Source organism: Protopterus annectens, chromosome 5.part0 (genome assembly GCF_019279795.1).
Source record: "Protopterus annectens isolate FY-2018-M chromosome 5.part0, PAN1.0, whole genome shotgun sequence".
Taxonomy (NCBI): Eukaryota; Metazoa; Chordata; order Ceratodontiformes; family Protopteridae; genus Protopterus; species Protopterus annectens.
Genome location: NC_056735.1, coordinates 380,375,058 through 380,392,239, shown reverse-complemented (window position 1 = coordinate 380,392,239; position 17,182 = coordinate 380,375,058). Strand labels below are relative to the sequence as shown.

The 17,182-nt window shown below is 37.0% G+C and overlaps 1 protein-coding gene across 1 annotated transcript in view; it reads left to right on the top strand.

The window, feature by feature from the left end:
- Positions 1-12,368, top strand: part of GABRR3 (gamma-aminobutyric acid type A receptor subunit rho3) — a 366,702-nt gene extending 354,334 nt beyond the window's left edge. The window contains exon 8 of the mRNA XM_044071761.1: positions 12,066-12,368. Within this exon, the coding sequence (XP_043927696.1) occupies positions 12,066-12,368 (303 nt within the window). The remainder of the gene's footprint in view (positions 1-12,065) is intronic.
- Positions 12,369-17,182: the final 4,814 nt, after the last annotated feature.

Below are 17,182 nucleotides of genomic sequence, written 5' to 3'. Positions count from 1 at the left end.
AATGGTGTCAGAGCCATGGACTAAACCTAAATGCCAAGAAATGTATAATAGTATCCTTTGGGAAGTCATCCATCCCTGGTAACTATCATATTGACAACATACCCTTACAGCTGACCCAGTAGTCAGGGACTTAGGGACACACATAGCTAGTAATCTAGTCTTTGATGACCACGTGTCTATAGTGGTGAGGAAATCATTCTCTGTTGCTCAACTTACAAACAAGGATATGGCATCTAAGTCCAAGGAAGTCATTGTTCCACTGTATTCGGCATTTATCAGACCTATAATTGAGTACAATGTCCCCTTTGGTAAATACCTAACCAGGCATATCCAACAATTGGAATGTCCACAGAGGTTCCTCACTAAAAGAATACAGGGTGTAAATAATATGTCCTATGTAGACCACCTCAAGGTCCTCACCCTGCATTCTGTCTCCTACAGGCTTTTGAGAGGAGATCCATACCTGGCATACATGGCATTGTCAGCGTTTATATTACCTCGTCAAAATTTGGCTGCATCGAAGCAATAAATGTCGAACACAATTGATCGATGCAGTAAAATATAATATAAAAAACAAAAAAGAATAAAAAAAAAACTAAAGGGCATAGGCAGGGTGCCAAGATCCTCTGCACCCCCACACCCCTGCTACTTAAATATACCAACTCCAAGACTGCACTACATTGAGGTAAACAGAAATCTTCCCCAACAGGGATTGGCCGATATTCTTCACTTTCGATATTGTCGTGCCGACAATATCAGATTCGATATTGTCAGCTTGCGACAATACAATATAGACCCCATTGTCAGACCCCACTCTGATGGACCTCCTGCATATTCACAAAACAAACAGCACCAGAATTACCCATTCTAAAAACTTAAACATTGCCTGTGATATAAATAGGACCTGCTTGAGAGATAGGTATGTATCGCAGAGACTACCTCGTCTATGGAACAGGCTCCCCATCCACATGAAGCAGAGTTCCTCCCTAACCCAATTCAAGTGCAACTTGGACAGTTGGATGAGAAATCAAAAATTCATCCCTGGTTTGGCATCTATGTCTCTAATAGACACAGGTAATCTGTAATTGGTTCATCTCCCAGGCCCATGCTTACACTTATCAAGGGTATCAGAACTTTCAGAGATTTGGGATGCATGGCTAGGCTTAAAAAGGCCCTTGTGGTCGTTAGCCTAGTAAACACCAGCTCCTTCTGACCTTCTCTATACTTCTCCATCAACACCTTCAGAACAAACATCACATCTGTAGTGCTCTTTCCTGGCATGAAACCATACTGCTGCTCACTAATCATCACCAACCTTCTTAACCAAGCTTCTACTTCTCTTTTCCATAATTTCATACTGTGACTGATAAATGTTATCTCTCTATAGTTTCCACAGCTCTGCACATCACCCTTATTCTTAAAATTGGTACCAAAACACTTCCTCTCTACTCCTCAGGCATCTACTCACTTTCCAAGATTTCATTAAGCAGTTTGGTTAAAAACTCCAGTACATCTCTCCTAAATACCTCCATGCTTCCACAGGTATGCCATCTGGACCAACAGCCTTTCCATTCTTCATCCTCTTCATACCTGTCCTTACTTCCTCCTTGCTAATCCATTGCACTTCCTGATTCACTATTCCCACATCATCCAATCCTCTCTCTGTCATTTTCTTCATTCAACAAACCCTCTGCTTAACACACTTTCCTCGCTTTTGAGTACATTTCCCTCATTATCCTTTATCACCCTTATAGGTTCATAGGTTGGTACTAGGCTATCAGCTCTAGGGCCTATACAAGCCTAGCTATAACAATTCCCTGGCTATTTCTTCCCACACTATTTACTTCCCTGGACCACTGTCTAGCAGAGTGACTGACATGATCCCCGGGGTAAATTTCCTTTCTCCTGTCCAATCATCAAGGTTCATTTTGAAGAGAGCCAAACAGGCACTCTGCTTGACATGTATGGGCAATCTATTCCAGAGTCTGGGGAGTCTCTGGGTCAGGAAACTATCCCTCCAGCATGTTTTGTTTATTGTGATGACAAGGTTTAGATCCCTGGAGCATGTGGCTCTGTGGGATTGGGATTTCTTTAAGTGTAGCATGTCCAACAGCTCTGGGTTTGACATGGCCTTGTATGTTAAGCAGAGATTGCCTCTGAGTAGACGATATGCGACAGAGTATAGCTGGAGTTTTTTAAGGTGGTCAGCATAGGGCATCTGCTTTAGGCCTGTGATTCTTTTAATGAGGTATTTCTGTGGCCTTTGCAGTTGTTGCAGATGTCTTGAGAGGTACATACCAAACGGGGCATTGTATTCTATAATGGGTCTAATGAGGGATGAGTACAGTGGGACAATGACCTCTTTTTTCTGGATGAAAAGCCCTTAGTGATGAGGTGTGCCACATAGAAGGATTTCCTGACTGTTGTGGCGATGTGATTATCGAAGGTGAGACCACTGTCCACCTGTGTCCCTAAGTCTCTTATAACACTTTCGGTGTTTAGTGTACTGCCACCTATATGGTAATTCATGGGTACATGTTTTTTCCCAAAGGGGATAACTATGCATTTCTTGGCCATTGAGCTTGATCCCATGGCTCTGGCACCAAGCATCTGTTTCTGTAAGGCCCTTTTGTAGAGTATCCATATCATTTGGGGATTCAATAATGGTTCCCAGTTTGCAGTCATCTGCGAACTTTGTTAGCCAAAGTCCCTTAGTGTTGGCCTGTACTTCAGAGAAGTAGATGCCAAACAAGAGCGGTCCCAGGACTGGATCCTGAGGCACTCCACTTGTCACTTGTCTGGAGCTGGCTTTGGAGTCGGCTACTTTTACAGTCTGGGTTCTATCAGTAAGCCAGTTAGCAACCAATTGGGTGATGTAGGGATTAATGCCCAGCTAAGTAAGTTTATCTATGATTCCAGAGTGGGGGAAGATGGTGTCATAGGCCTTGGCAAGATCTAGATAGGCTGTGTGGACCACCTTACCCTTGTCCATGGCTCTGGAGACTGATTCAAAGAAGTCAATCAGGTTCAGGAGACAAGATCGGCCCTTCACAAACCGAAACTGGGTGGGGTCCAGTGTTTGAAGGTTGCCAATGTCTTTGTTTATAAGTTCCATGATAATACACTCCATGGCCTTGCAGATAAGGCTCGTCAGACTGATGTGATGGCAGTTTCTGGGATCCAAGGTGGATCCCCCCTTGTGGAGTGGGATAATTGTAGCTCTGCGCCACTCAGTGGGCAAGAAACCTGAGGTGAGGCTATGATTAAACATGACACTTAGGTGAGGTGCCAATTCATATTGTAGTTCATGTAGTACACAGCCCGGGATGTCATCTGCTCCCATGGATGTTGTATTCTTAGCTTTGGAGAGTGCGTTTTTTACCTGTGTGGCCGTTATTACTGGAATTTGGCAATCTTCCGGTATTGAGATGGGCCATTTAGGGGGTGAGAAGGGGTGAAGTTGGCACTGAATCGATCTGCCAGGATATTGGCAATATCCTTGGGATCAGTATATTTAATGCCATTCTGTTTTAGCTCAGAGCAGATCTGAGCATTGCCATTTAGATTTTTGACATAGTTATAGAATGCCTTGTGGTTGTCTTTGGAATCTTTGGCAATTTTATTTTCGTAACTAGCTTTGGAGGACTTTGTGAGGGATCTCAGTTTCTTACTGAGGCTGGTAAGGGAGTTTTTTGCATCCTGGGATTTTCCTCTTTTCTGCAACAGTTTCTTCCTTTTGTTGTAAAGTTTGTTTATGGCAGGGGACCACCAGATTGGCTTCCTTTTTTTGGATGAGAGTATCTTGGTTCTATTTGGGATGGCACGATTCATGCATGAGTGGATGTGCTTGTACAGTGCCTTAGTGTAGGATTCAGCAGTTGAACTTTCAGTTCCCATCTGCATGGGTGTCATGAAGTTTGTCCAGTTTGTGAAGTTACCAGCTGCACATCTTTCCCAGCTTGGTCCCTTTGTCTAGTCAATCAGTACAGGTCCTTTTCTTTCTCCTTAGTGTCCAACCTTTCATACAATTCTCCATACAAATTTTTAATAATATTATTTAACACAAAAAAACCTGTTTGCATACCAATGTAAACTACAGCCTCTCAGAGAATTATGTCCAAAGCATATCACTTACACTCTCAGTTCTTGTACTATGTTAGGTCTTATCCGAACAATCCACAAATTAATATTAAATTATATAATATTCTGTCTGTCTATCTAATCTATCTATCCATCATTTAAGCTAAAAAAACAAATGATATGTAATTCCACAGAAAAAGGCCACCCAGATTTATAAATGGCTTCCTTGCTGAGTACAATAGGGAATGCAGTGTCACCCATGCCATAGGGCTCCCATGCATGTGAATCAAGTTACAAAATGTGAGTCCATTGTGACAGTATTCCTCAAAAACTGTCGGCAGAGAATGTACAGACTAAGATGTGAAGATGGGTGCAGAGCTACGGTTATGCACTGTTAAGCTTGCTGAAGATGAGAAAATGCTGTCAGTGGATCTGACTACTGGCCCCATTTGCATGCCATTATGAATACCACTGGCAATATGATGGGGAACTATGACTGGCCACTGCAGCACATGCCCAGTGTGGATCTCACTCTGGGGTGTGGTCTGTCAGTTCCTGTGGTGAGAAGTTATATCATCCAAGATGGGGATGGACAAACCCAGTCCTCAGGACCAGCACAGTCACTGTCTACAGTCATAAAGTGAGAGACTCCTTATTCTTTAGCTGCTGTGTTGTGTGGCAGTGCTTAGTCAGCACAGAGCCTAGGCACTTGCCTGCCACTGACAGTAGCAGTGTTCTCTCAGAACTTTCAGTAATAAGCTATTGGCATACATGAGACCAAACATTGTGAAACATGCACTACACAGCATGCATGGACTGATGGCTATTTGCATATACACTCTGTGCACCAAAGCTGCCTGTGCTCTATGATGACATGCATTACAGCTATGCACAATGTAGCCCTTCTTGCATGGTGTATAGGCATAACCTGAGATCTCTGTGCACACTAGCACTACACTGTGTGCATCACATCTACAAATTGTATCCAAAAAAAGTTTTTTTTAATATACAGTTGCCTACTTCTGCATTTTTATCAGCTACATCAAAGAAAAGCAAATTATCAAATTATTCCACAGACTCAAAGTGTAATGACACTCCTTGAATTCACAGTTACTCACAGTTTCTCAAATTATGCAATGTTTATGAAACCAGAAATAAGCCAAATACAGTTTTATCAAGATGCACAGCGCTACTGTTAATCCATATAATACATTCAGATTCTAAAACCACAAACAATTACCTATTGATAGCATCTACTGGATCCTTAAAAAGAAGTCATAGCTACAAGACCTACTGACATCTTCTTATGCCCAGTAACTTGATCTTTCTACCTAAGTACAGGCAAACACTTCCTTACTAAACAGAGGAGAATGCCATTATAACCATAAGGAGAAAGAGGTTCAACCATAATGATTCACTACATAATTTTAAACAATTCTGTTTTCTACCAAAATCCATGTAACTAAGACTACATCTAACTTACATCTTTGTCGTGGATAAACAGCGGGGCTAGCACAATGTTTTATTGACAGTATGAAAACAATATTCTTTCTTCTTGCTTCAGTTATTAAAACTACACCAAATGTAGATTAATAAAAGCTGGCAATAAAAAAATATATATTTCAAGTAGAAAAACTGATACCATTTAGTATTTTCAGCGTGCATATAGGAAAATGGATAACTAAGTGACTACTTTTCAAGACCTCAGTCAAATTAGCAATTTCTGCATCAAATCTGTAAAGCACTGGAAGAGCAGCTGTAATTCTGCTTTATTTATGAAGTATGTTTACTGGGGCGGCCACGGTGGTGCAGTGGTTAGCATTGCTGCCTCACAGCAAGAGGTTATCCAGTTCGATCCTTGGCTGGGGTGCCTTCTGTGTGGAGTCTGCATGTCCTCCCTGTGGTCGCGTGGGTTTCCTCCAGGTGCTACGGTTTCCTCCCACATCCCAAAGACATGCTCTAGGTGGAATGGACACTAGGTGAGAGTGTGTATATGTGTGTGCCTTCTGTGGAAGGTTGGGTGCCGGGCTGGCAACTCGACACCGTAAAACTCCACTGCCAATCATGAGCGGATAGGTGATCCGCTGTGGCGACCCCTAACCGGGAAAAGCTGAAAGAAGAAGAAGTTGCTAATTTACTAGTTTTTAGAATTATTTGGCACTGTTTAGACAAGTTGCTGTCTATCGGTTGGTAAGCCACAAAGGTGGGTGTATGACTGCATGAATTGGGGGGGGGTAGGAGACATCATAGAGCCAAAACGTGTAATGCAGATGAGCAAATTCTGATGGCATGTCACATGCCACAGTGAAATCTAACTCTCCTACAATGTACATCTTCATGAAAAACAATTTACTATTTCTGAAACCTGATGCGTGTGACCAGATCCACTGATTTTCCGTTGTAATTCCATTAATTCAGATTATAGTAGGTAGGCCAAGCATATGAAAGAATAGTCAAAATAAACAAGATTAGTTCTTGTAAATGCTTAGGAGAACCCATCCAGACATACATGTTTCATCTGCATTCAAAAGAAATATGCAATCTAAAAACAAGATCATAAGACTCTAGACTAATGATCCTAAATTTCACAAGGTGCTGATCAAAGCCTTTCCACTACATGCATCCCCATCACCCAGCTATACTACTCCTAGAGGAGAATTAAGGACATGGAGTCAGTCCCAGGCAAATAACACCATTAAGTAGCTTGGCATGTTTTATTCTTGCAGCATATTAGCACAAGATACAGTGAGCATGCTATGATGTAATGAATAAATATAGTGACCTCTCTGCATGCGGACTATGGCCAGGGCCGATATTATTGTTCCTCATACCACCTAGCTGAAAACTAGAACATTTCTGAAGCTTTTCCAAAAGGCAGATTTGTAAAAGCCATGCTAATGCAACCATTAGATATCAACATCAGCCTTAAAAAATAGGGAAAGGAGATAGCATAATTCAAAATCCTCCTCCCAACCTACCTTAGCAAAACTAGATTCCCCACCTCCTAAACTGCACTCTTTCAGTACAAAACCTAGGTTAGTTTTGCCTGCGTATACATACACATACCCATCCATCACACAGATCTAGAAAAATAAAGAAAGGCCTGCACACAAACACATATATCCTGTCTGTCTGTCTGTCTCTCTCTCTCTCTTTTCTTTTACATACAATTATACAGACCATAATGATAAATAAGCATTCATACTATCTGGTGTCTTTATTGTATCTTGAGTTACACAATAACTATACCTGTTCCTATTGGTGTGCTATTGATTATTAAAACAGCATTGCTAGGTTTCAGTCACGGGGCCTAAGGATGTGGAAGGAACACTTTAGTGAGGAGAAACATTTTTACGTTGCTAAGGAGGGGCAGTGAAAGCAGACATTTGGGATCATGAGAGTATGTGGAGATGAAATGCTATTGCTTAAAACCACAGTGGTTCATTTAGCTGCTTTTGGGTTAGGAAGAAAACCTTAAAAGTTGCCTTAAATAAAATAAGGCAACAGGTTTCTGTGCGTGGGTGAGTCTGTGCATCTTTATTCACTTTAACTGTGACACTGAAAATGTTCAGTAATTAATTTCTTACACCTTCATATCTTTACAACAGACACTTTTAATATATCCCACCTTACATTCGTAAGAGTGTAGTGTCATGGAATATTGGTGCAAGCACGACACAAAAAATGTTAAGGGAAGTATTTTGCATGTGGAATACAAACACTAATGGAATGCATCATTCTATTTTTTAATTCATACTGGACAGAACTTATATTTAATTTGTGGCAGGAGACATACTTCCTCACACAGGTAAAGAGTTTTTGGGTCTTTGGTCAATCATCGAAGAAAACATCTGAATGGCATTCAATCAAATACTACTAATCAAAACTACTATTTGTCATATAGGCTTTACAGCGTAAACCAAATCATTGAACAGTAATAGATGGCCAACATTAGGATCATTCGATGATGCTGTCAACTAAAACTAAACAAAAGTAACATTTAGAAATATGACTTCTAAAGTGCACACTGTATGAAATAAAGTACAGAATGCCTTTCATATGTTATTATAATAATATTATCCCCTTATAAAGGTGCGATCCTGGAGTTGGTGTGTGTATACATATGTAAATACATGTATGTATATATGTGTATATATATATATATATATATATATATATATATATATATATATATATATATATATATATATGTGTGTGTGTGTGTGTGTATATATATATATATATATATATATATATATATATATATATATATAGTTACCGGGGTGTCCCCCACAAGAAGATGATCCTGTAAATACCAGACACTACTTATGTGGTGGGGGCTGTGACCCCCACACCTCCCCTATATGAACCCAATGAGATAATAAGCATTTTTGTTCTACCGTCATCCAGACAAGTCCACGTGCAGAAAATTTCTACCAAAATGTTGAGTAATTTTATTGTGCTGATATTCAAGTTTCCTTAATTATACCCAGCCTTGCTTTTTCTGGCTAGAGCTTGTTCTTGCTGTTATCTTTGAGGAAGGGAATCCTGGATGTCACAACAGTGATGTAGTACTGGGCAGTAATGGGCTTTAGTATAAATGCACAATCAGAATTTCTGTGGCAGATTTTCAAAGAAGCAAGTTAGTACTTACCCATTCAAGGTCTGTTAAATTACTACACCACAATGGATTACTCTCATGGAAGGGCTGTTACAAACAATGTTGAATTGACGGAATTTGAGTTTCATAATGTTTTGAACCTTTCTAATGTTCAACTGACAGATGTACAAACTAAACTACTTAATAAAGGACTTGGTTTTATTCCTAGTTTTTTATTAATGAACATAGAATTGTTAAGGATGTTTTGTCTTTCTGTCGTAACCTGAATTTGAAATTATTCTTTTCAGACAACACCTCCCAAAGATCACTTGATTTCAAATTTTTGAAATCAGACTTTCAACCGCCCATGAACAAACATGTCTCTATCTTCCAACAATCTGTTCTCAGGGATTTACATTTTCATCATAATGAATCATACATTCTGGGCCAGAATATGTCACTCATGGAAAAGGCAGCCTTGGAGGAATTAAAGCATAATCGCGACATTGCCATTCTACCTGCAGACAAGGGTGGTGCCGTGGTGGTTATGAACATTGGGGAATACCTTGATGAGGGGAAAAGACAGTTAGCTGATACTAGATGTTATATGCAAATGTACATTGACCCGACTGGGGTTTTTAAAAAAGAAATAGACTCTTTTCTGAAACTAGCTGAGGATGAGGGTATCATAACAAAAAATACTGTTAAACATCTTACTGTAAAAGACCCACAGAAACAAATCTTGTAACTTCTCCCAAAAATACATAAGTCCATTTCAAACCCCCCAGGTAGACCCATTGTATCAGGGATAGGGTCCTTGACGGAACCACTATCAGCATTTCTAACACAGTATCTCAAACCCCTTTTAACATCAGTTAGGGCCCGACTACAGGACACCACGCACTTTTTACAAATTTTGGAGGATACACAGCTAGAACCAGACTGGCTAATGTGCACGTTGGATGTTAAATCTTTATACACAAGTATTCCACACTGGGCGGGATTACAATCCCTGCAATACTGGCTTGAGAGAACAAACTTATATTCTCCGGGCTTCAACACCTTACTTGTCTGCATGGCGGAACATGTATTAAACAAAATGTCTTTTATTTCCACGGAGAATGCTTTTGGCAGCTACAAGGGACAGCAATGGGAGCTTCCTTTGCACCCATTTATGCTGACTTATTCATGGCCTGTTTTGAAGAATGTATGATATATGACAAATCACACAATATTTACATGGTGGAAATCGATATCTGGCGACGATATTTGTATGATTGCTGGATGGTGTGGAAGATGGATGAAGCATATCTGAAGGAATTTATGGAGTGCCTGAATGGTAACATTTGGGGTATTGAGTTTACGGTTACATGTAACAGGAGTACCATAGATTTTTTGGATGTTACTGTTTACCGTAATGCAGATGATACTCTAAGTACCAAAACATTTAGAAAATACCCTCAATACAATACCTTGTTACACGCCTCCAGTATGCACCCGAACCACACCATCCTCAACATCCCTAAGTCTCAATTTATGCGTATCAGACACATTTGTTCATCTCATGATGAATTTGAACATGCCAGACTTGATTTATACCATAGATTTCAGGACAGAGGATATAGAGACATAGATATATATCAAGCTAGTTCATGGAGCAAAACCATAGACAGGAGAACATTGTTACAACACAAAAAATCAGAGCATGCTCATCAGGATTCTATCTTGAGATTTGTCACCACATATGGCAGGAACCAACCTATTGTCAGGGATATACTTAATTGCAACTGGAAAATTCTTTTGGCTAATGACACTTTAAGGTCAATACTAGGCCCTCAATGTCAAATGTCATACAGAAGAGGCAAGAATTTGGGAGGGCTATTTTCACATTACAAAAACAGAGAAGGGGGAGGTGCGATATATCATCAGACCACTATCAGTGGTGATAAACTAATTGGTACTTTTCCATGTGGTCACTGCTGCTCCTGTTTACAAGTTAGTACACTAAAAGAATTCACCAGTGCCAACACCAATCGGGTATTTAAAACCAGGGTGTTTGGTAATTGCAGCAGGACATGGGTTATTTACTTAGCTACCTGCCAATGTAAAGCTTTTTATGTTGGTCAAACCTCTAGGTCTCTTACAATAAGGATGACAGAACATCGTAGTGACATGAGGAACAAAATAGAAACAAATGCTTTATACAGACACATGATACAACATCCCAATGCCCAGTTTATGTTCATGATCATTGACAAAATTCAGGGAGATAGGAACAACCAACAGGGTTGGCACACCATTTTAAACCACAAGGAACAATATTGGATAACCAACCTTGGATGTTTATTCCCCCCAGGTCTGAATGACCATCTGTGAGTTTCACTGAACACTGGAGGATTTCATAATCATGGTTACAACAACAAACATTCATAGAGATCAAGAATTAGCACGAACCATTCAATGGTGGTTAGGCCTACCAACGCTCATATTATACTCTATAAAGCATGATAAAAATTGTTCAGGATACGAATATGTATATGTATGGTTTGGTATTCGTATCTGGTATGTTGGTGTTAAACATTGAGTATTGTACAATTACAATGTTGAACTTGTATTATCTACAAGCATATTATTTCAATTTATTATAATCTATAATATAGCTGAGAATGAGGCCACTATACTCTTTTTGCCTTATTTTGTAATATATTATATGATCAGTACTTGGTTCATTATTATTCAGTTCTTTTGAACTTGTGGTTATCACCCTTCAAAATATATATATATATACTAGTGGTATATATTTTCTGCTTTTTTACACTATGATATGCATTCACAAATAGTGACTATGGTATTGGTCTATTACCTTGCAATATGTATGTCATATAATGGCTTACTTCCAGAGCTTTGATTTTTATCTTTAAAAATATGACTTCATATCTACACCTCTGGCATTTTTATGTCACTGGTCATATGCTTCAATCAAGAATGGAACATGCACTTTGTTACTCCAGCCACTGGGTGGTGCTGTAATATTGCTTCCAGGTAATCAGAGACTAGTATAAATGCAGGCTGCTTCATTTCATTCAAAAAAACTTTATTGTATTCATTGATAAAGGCTGAATAGCCGAAACCGGTCTGGATTTGAAGGAATTATAAATAAATAATCATTATTTCTTCATTACTGCGCGTTCACTATCGTTTTTTGCTGGTTGTTGGTGGTTTACTCTGATGAAGTAACATTCCAGTATATTTGCCTCTGCCCTTCTGTAATCTTTGCTCGCTTGCATGACTGTAGTGATGTCTGTAGTTACCAGTTCCCTCTAAGATACATGTGCTACCAGAATATGTTAACATTAATAAGAATTTAATTTTGTTTTAATTACAGAATACTGGTGTGTACAAGCTAAATGCTGCACAAGCCATGGCATTTGATGGCTGCTACCATGATAGTGAGATGGATTTAGCTACTCTATCTAGCTTTCACAGCAAGTCAAGCGAACACTCAACACGACAAAGGGCAGCCAGTGTTCCCAGCCTGGAAATCCAAGTTAAAAGAAAAAAGTCTTTTAAAGGAAATGTTGGTAGAAAAATTTTGCAGAACAATCACATTATTGATACCTATTCTAGGATTATATTTCCTTCTGCATTTATTATTTTCAATTTTTTCTACTGGGGTTTATATTTATAAAATAGATTTTATCAATTGTTCCACTGAACACAGATTCAGGAAAATAAAACTGTTCACAATTTTTGGGGACTTATGCACATTCTTTTGAGCTCCTTACTACAGCAAGTGCCAGCCAAGGCCAGAAGCTTGTTTAACACGCATTACTGGAAGAAGACAAAATCAGGACAATTCCTGTATAGAAAAGATGTTATTTGTTCATGACTAAAAGTAATTAACTAAAACCAAGGCCCTTGAAGTGAACCGGATATGATCTTTCTGTAAAATAAATAAATGTGCTAACCAAAAATAAGTCAGAAGACTGAAATGAGTGTGGCAAGAAATAAAAAAAAATCAGAAGAAATGGACTGTGTGCCAAGCAGTAACACAGAACACAGATGTACCTATACTGTTAGTCTGCTATTGCATGTGTCCATTCCTGCAAAGGTATAGTGGACTACAGCCTGTAAAAGGCATTTTAAAAGTCTTATGGACATAACAGAGACCATGTTTAACACATGATATTGCAGGCATTTACTTTCTGGTATTGTGTAGATGGATTCTGATTATATAATGACTGGACAATCCATTAACTCTTAAGCATGTAAGAGTGCTGTCGCAGAAACCTGGCAAATGTCTGCTAGGTGTATGTCACTGTCTGTGCCAGGAAAATGTACACAAAATTTATGTATTACCACATGTAATTGCCAATAACTTGATAGCATAAAGAATGATGTAGAAATGTGCTGCAAATTTTGTGCGGAAATATTTATTTTCCCCCATTAAGGTAAATCCCCCCCACAGTAGTGAATGATTTTATGTCTAATATATTTCAGGAAATGTCAGAATCATTGGAGCTAAACCTAACAACTAGGAGCATCACATGGCTGACGCTTCTTACATTTTAAGTTTGTTTTGTGAAGAAATGAAAGTTGAAGCACCTTGATTATGCACCTGTGTGATACTTAAGGGTTATAACATATTTATTTGGCTTCATAAGATGTGAGCATTTCTAATTTTTGATACAAAACTTTGTTTTGATTTAGTACTACCACAACCTGGGTAACTGATAACAATGAACAAAACTGTAGTTCAGAAGAGTCAGCACAATTTGGGATAAACCTGTCCTGCACTATATTAGTAGTTTAATGGTGAAAATTATTCTGAGGTATAGCTCTCAACCTTTCTGCTCCAAAATGAGGAACACTACTCCTCATAATGTGGAATGAAATGGCAAAATGTGGAACACGTACTAAGAGCTTACTAACAACTTCAACTAGGAAGGTCGAAGAATGGTTAAAATATGCTGGTTTTACTTATAAAAATAATATTTTAATGAATTACTATGATTCTTTTCTATTTATCATGAATATCAGTTAAAAAAATCCTAAACCTGAATGTGTGACAGACCCTTTCAATGTGGAACTTCAAAGAACATTAACTTTTTAACACCCCAAATAAGGTACGTTCCTCATAATGAGGTATACTTGAGAGGTATGTTCTGAGGCCTCTTTGAGTGTGTTGATCAATTGTTCTGAGGCCTCTTTGAGTGTAATGATCAACTATAACATATTTGGTAAAGTTTGTACTGACTGTAATGCACTGTGTAGTGAGTGAAAGGGGTGTTTGTCATATCAGAAGGAATGTAACAGTTTGGTGAAGTACATTCAATACAAAGATATTCAGAGAAGAAAAACGAAAATAGCAACCACAATAACCACAGCCAGTAATTCACGATAAGACACAAAGATCAGCAGGACTGAATGACAAAGTTAAAATGCAGCTTTAATAAAACTTTTTAAAAGCACAGAACATAGATTGAGCACTTTCATCACCATCCAGTGGGACTTCATCAGACTCTACATACAAGTTTCACCAGTACATTTGAATAGGCTACTAATTACTGATCTACCCAATGAAATTACATAAAAAATTTTAAAGATACCATTCTTAAAAAAACTTCATAGTAATACTTTATAGTAGTTTTTGAACACTTCTAATATGCCCATTAAGTTAGATGTACTCTTAACTGAACCATCACTTTTATATTTAATCTCATTAATAAGATTTTGATTGTTTATTTATTTTATTTTTTTTGGATCTTACTGCTATTTTATGTAGATATTTGGGATTTACAGCATAAGATTGTAATTTCAATTTTCCAGGTTTATGGATATCTTATGATTCAGAACTTCTAAGTATTTTTGATTTAACTTAGTAATTTATTTATGTGCAACTTTGTTATTTGGTTTGCATCCATTTTTATCTTGTCTATGTATTTTTTGTAAGTCTAAAAGTTCTTTGTCCCACTTTCCTTTTTTAAGGTACCAAGATTTTATTCTACCATATATATAAACTTTAAAGGTGTCTCATAGTATAGTATCCATCACTTCACCATTATCATTTGTTTCCATAAACATATCTATTTCTTTCATTATCCATTCCCTAAAGTCTTTTAACTTAGTTATGTAAGCAGGAATTCTCTGTAGAAATCTTAAATCATCTGTATGTGTAGTTAATGTAAAGTTTATAGTAGTATGGTCCAAAAGTGGACAAGTCATTATAGATACGTCACTTATTTTAGAGAATATATTATTTGATACAAAGCCCTTATCAGTGTTTGTTTGTGTACCAAACTGATATGAATAGTGAGTACAGAATAAGGAAAAATGTTCTCTTAGACCATGTATATCTTTAAGGATCATCTGGTTTGTAAAGTCATTTGACTTCTTGGCTTGAGATGTTAGTTTTATTTTACCATTTTTAGAAGTATCATTGCCTGATGATAGGCAGTTAAAATCACCTATTGCTATAATTTCCCCTTTTGCATTTAAAGTAATAAGGTCCAGATATTTGTCAACATATTTAGTACTCAGTCCTGGTATCCGGTATGTATTAATCAAAGTATAATACTGCCTATTGATTTCCCAAATAACAATGCTTAGCATACCATCTTTATCAATTGTATCTATAATTCTTTGTATAGTATAAGAATGTTTCCATAGAATAAGAGTGCCCCTTCTCTTAGTCTTAAAACATGAATCAGCCAGAATGGTATAGCCATTGAATGAGTATTTTTGTAGATCTTTTTTTTAATAGATGGGTTTTCTGTACAAAGATTATCTGGGCTTTATGCATTTTGATATATTTAAGCAAACCAGCTCGTTTAACATTATTGTTCAAACCATTAATATTTAATGATAAACATTTATAAGCCATTGACTATAATGTATATGTTATTACTAACTGAAAGTCATTTCCTCCGTGTTGACTTGAAATCTACTGAAAACTTACTTATCATAGATGCATAATGTGTATTAAGCACTACTTTCAAAAACCCAAAACTATTTTCAAAAACATACATGAAACGTAAAGTTTCTGGTTTAGTTAAAAACTTAACTAAACCATCCATCCACCACATCTCCAATACCAAAAGACACAAATTATCCATCTCTGCTTAGAATATAGTATAAAAACAAAAAAGAAAAGCATTATGAAAGCAACTAAAGAAACCTGAATCCATGAAATATACATATACATTAGAATAAGAGTGTCCAATATATATGAAGCTATATGAATGTACTGTATTAATGTTTAAATGTATTGAAACAAAGAGTCTAAAACATCTAGTTAGAAACACTAATCAGAAACACCTTGTTACCCCAACACTGACCCACTAGAAAAGATGTATTTTAGTATTAAGTCAAATTATACTATTACTGAAGAATTAGAAGACATACATCATTTGTAGTTATTTAAAAGGGAAAAGTATGCAAAGTTGGGTTTTCTGTAAAAAGATTATCTGGGCTTTATGCATTTTGATATATTTAAGCAAACCAGCTATTTTAACATTATTGTTCAAACCATTAATATTTAATGATAAACATTTATAAGTCATTGACTATAATGTGTATGTTATTACTAACTGAAAGTCATTTCCTCCGTGTTGACTTGAAATCTACTGAAAACTTACTTATCATAGATGCATAACGTGTATTAAGCACTACTTTCAAAAACCCAAAACTATTTACAAAAACATACATGAAACGTAAAGTTTCTGGTTTAGTTAAAAACTTAACTAAACCATCCATCCACCACATCTCCAATACCAAAAGACATAAATTATCCATCTCTGCTTAGAATATAGTATAAAAACAAAAAAGAAAAGCATTATGAAAGCAACTAAAGAAACCTGAATCCATGAAATATACATATACATTAGAATAAGAGTGTCCAATATATCTGAAGCTATATGAATATGTCACATATGATAATAGCACCTCTGATATGTAGATATGCCAGAAATACAGATCAGCTCAAAGTATGTATAAACATTAGAAGCTGAAGGTTAAGAAGATTGTCAATAATTCCAAGACTTTTCAAGAAACATCAGATGATTTAACCATTTTATCAGTCATCTATCTAACATTTTTCATGTAAGGATCTGTTGAATATATATATATATATATATATATATATATATATATATATATATATATATATATATATATATAACACTTATTACAACATAACTATTATATTTTGATTACTCGTATGTATTAATAATATCTATGTTGACGTCTTTCATCAGGAAGGGGGGGAGAGAGAAAAGGAAAAAAAAGGGGCCTCACAACCCTCTGTTTAGTTACTAAAGGTTTAGTTATATAACATATGTCTGATGTTAATATGCATAATGAGTTTTCTAATGCAGCTCCTAGTTCACTTGATGTCATTTAGTTACTAATAGTGTCAGTGAATCTGCAGAATGCATGCATCCATAAGAGAACATAGGCATTTTCAAAGGAGTTAAACACTTTTATCAGAACTAATTATTTACC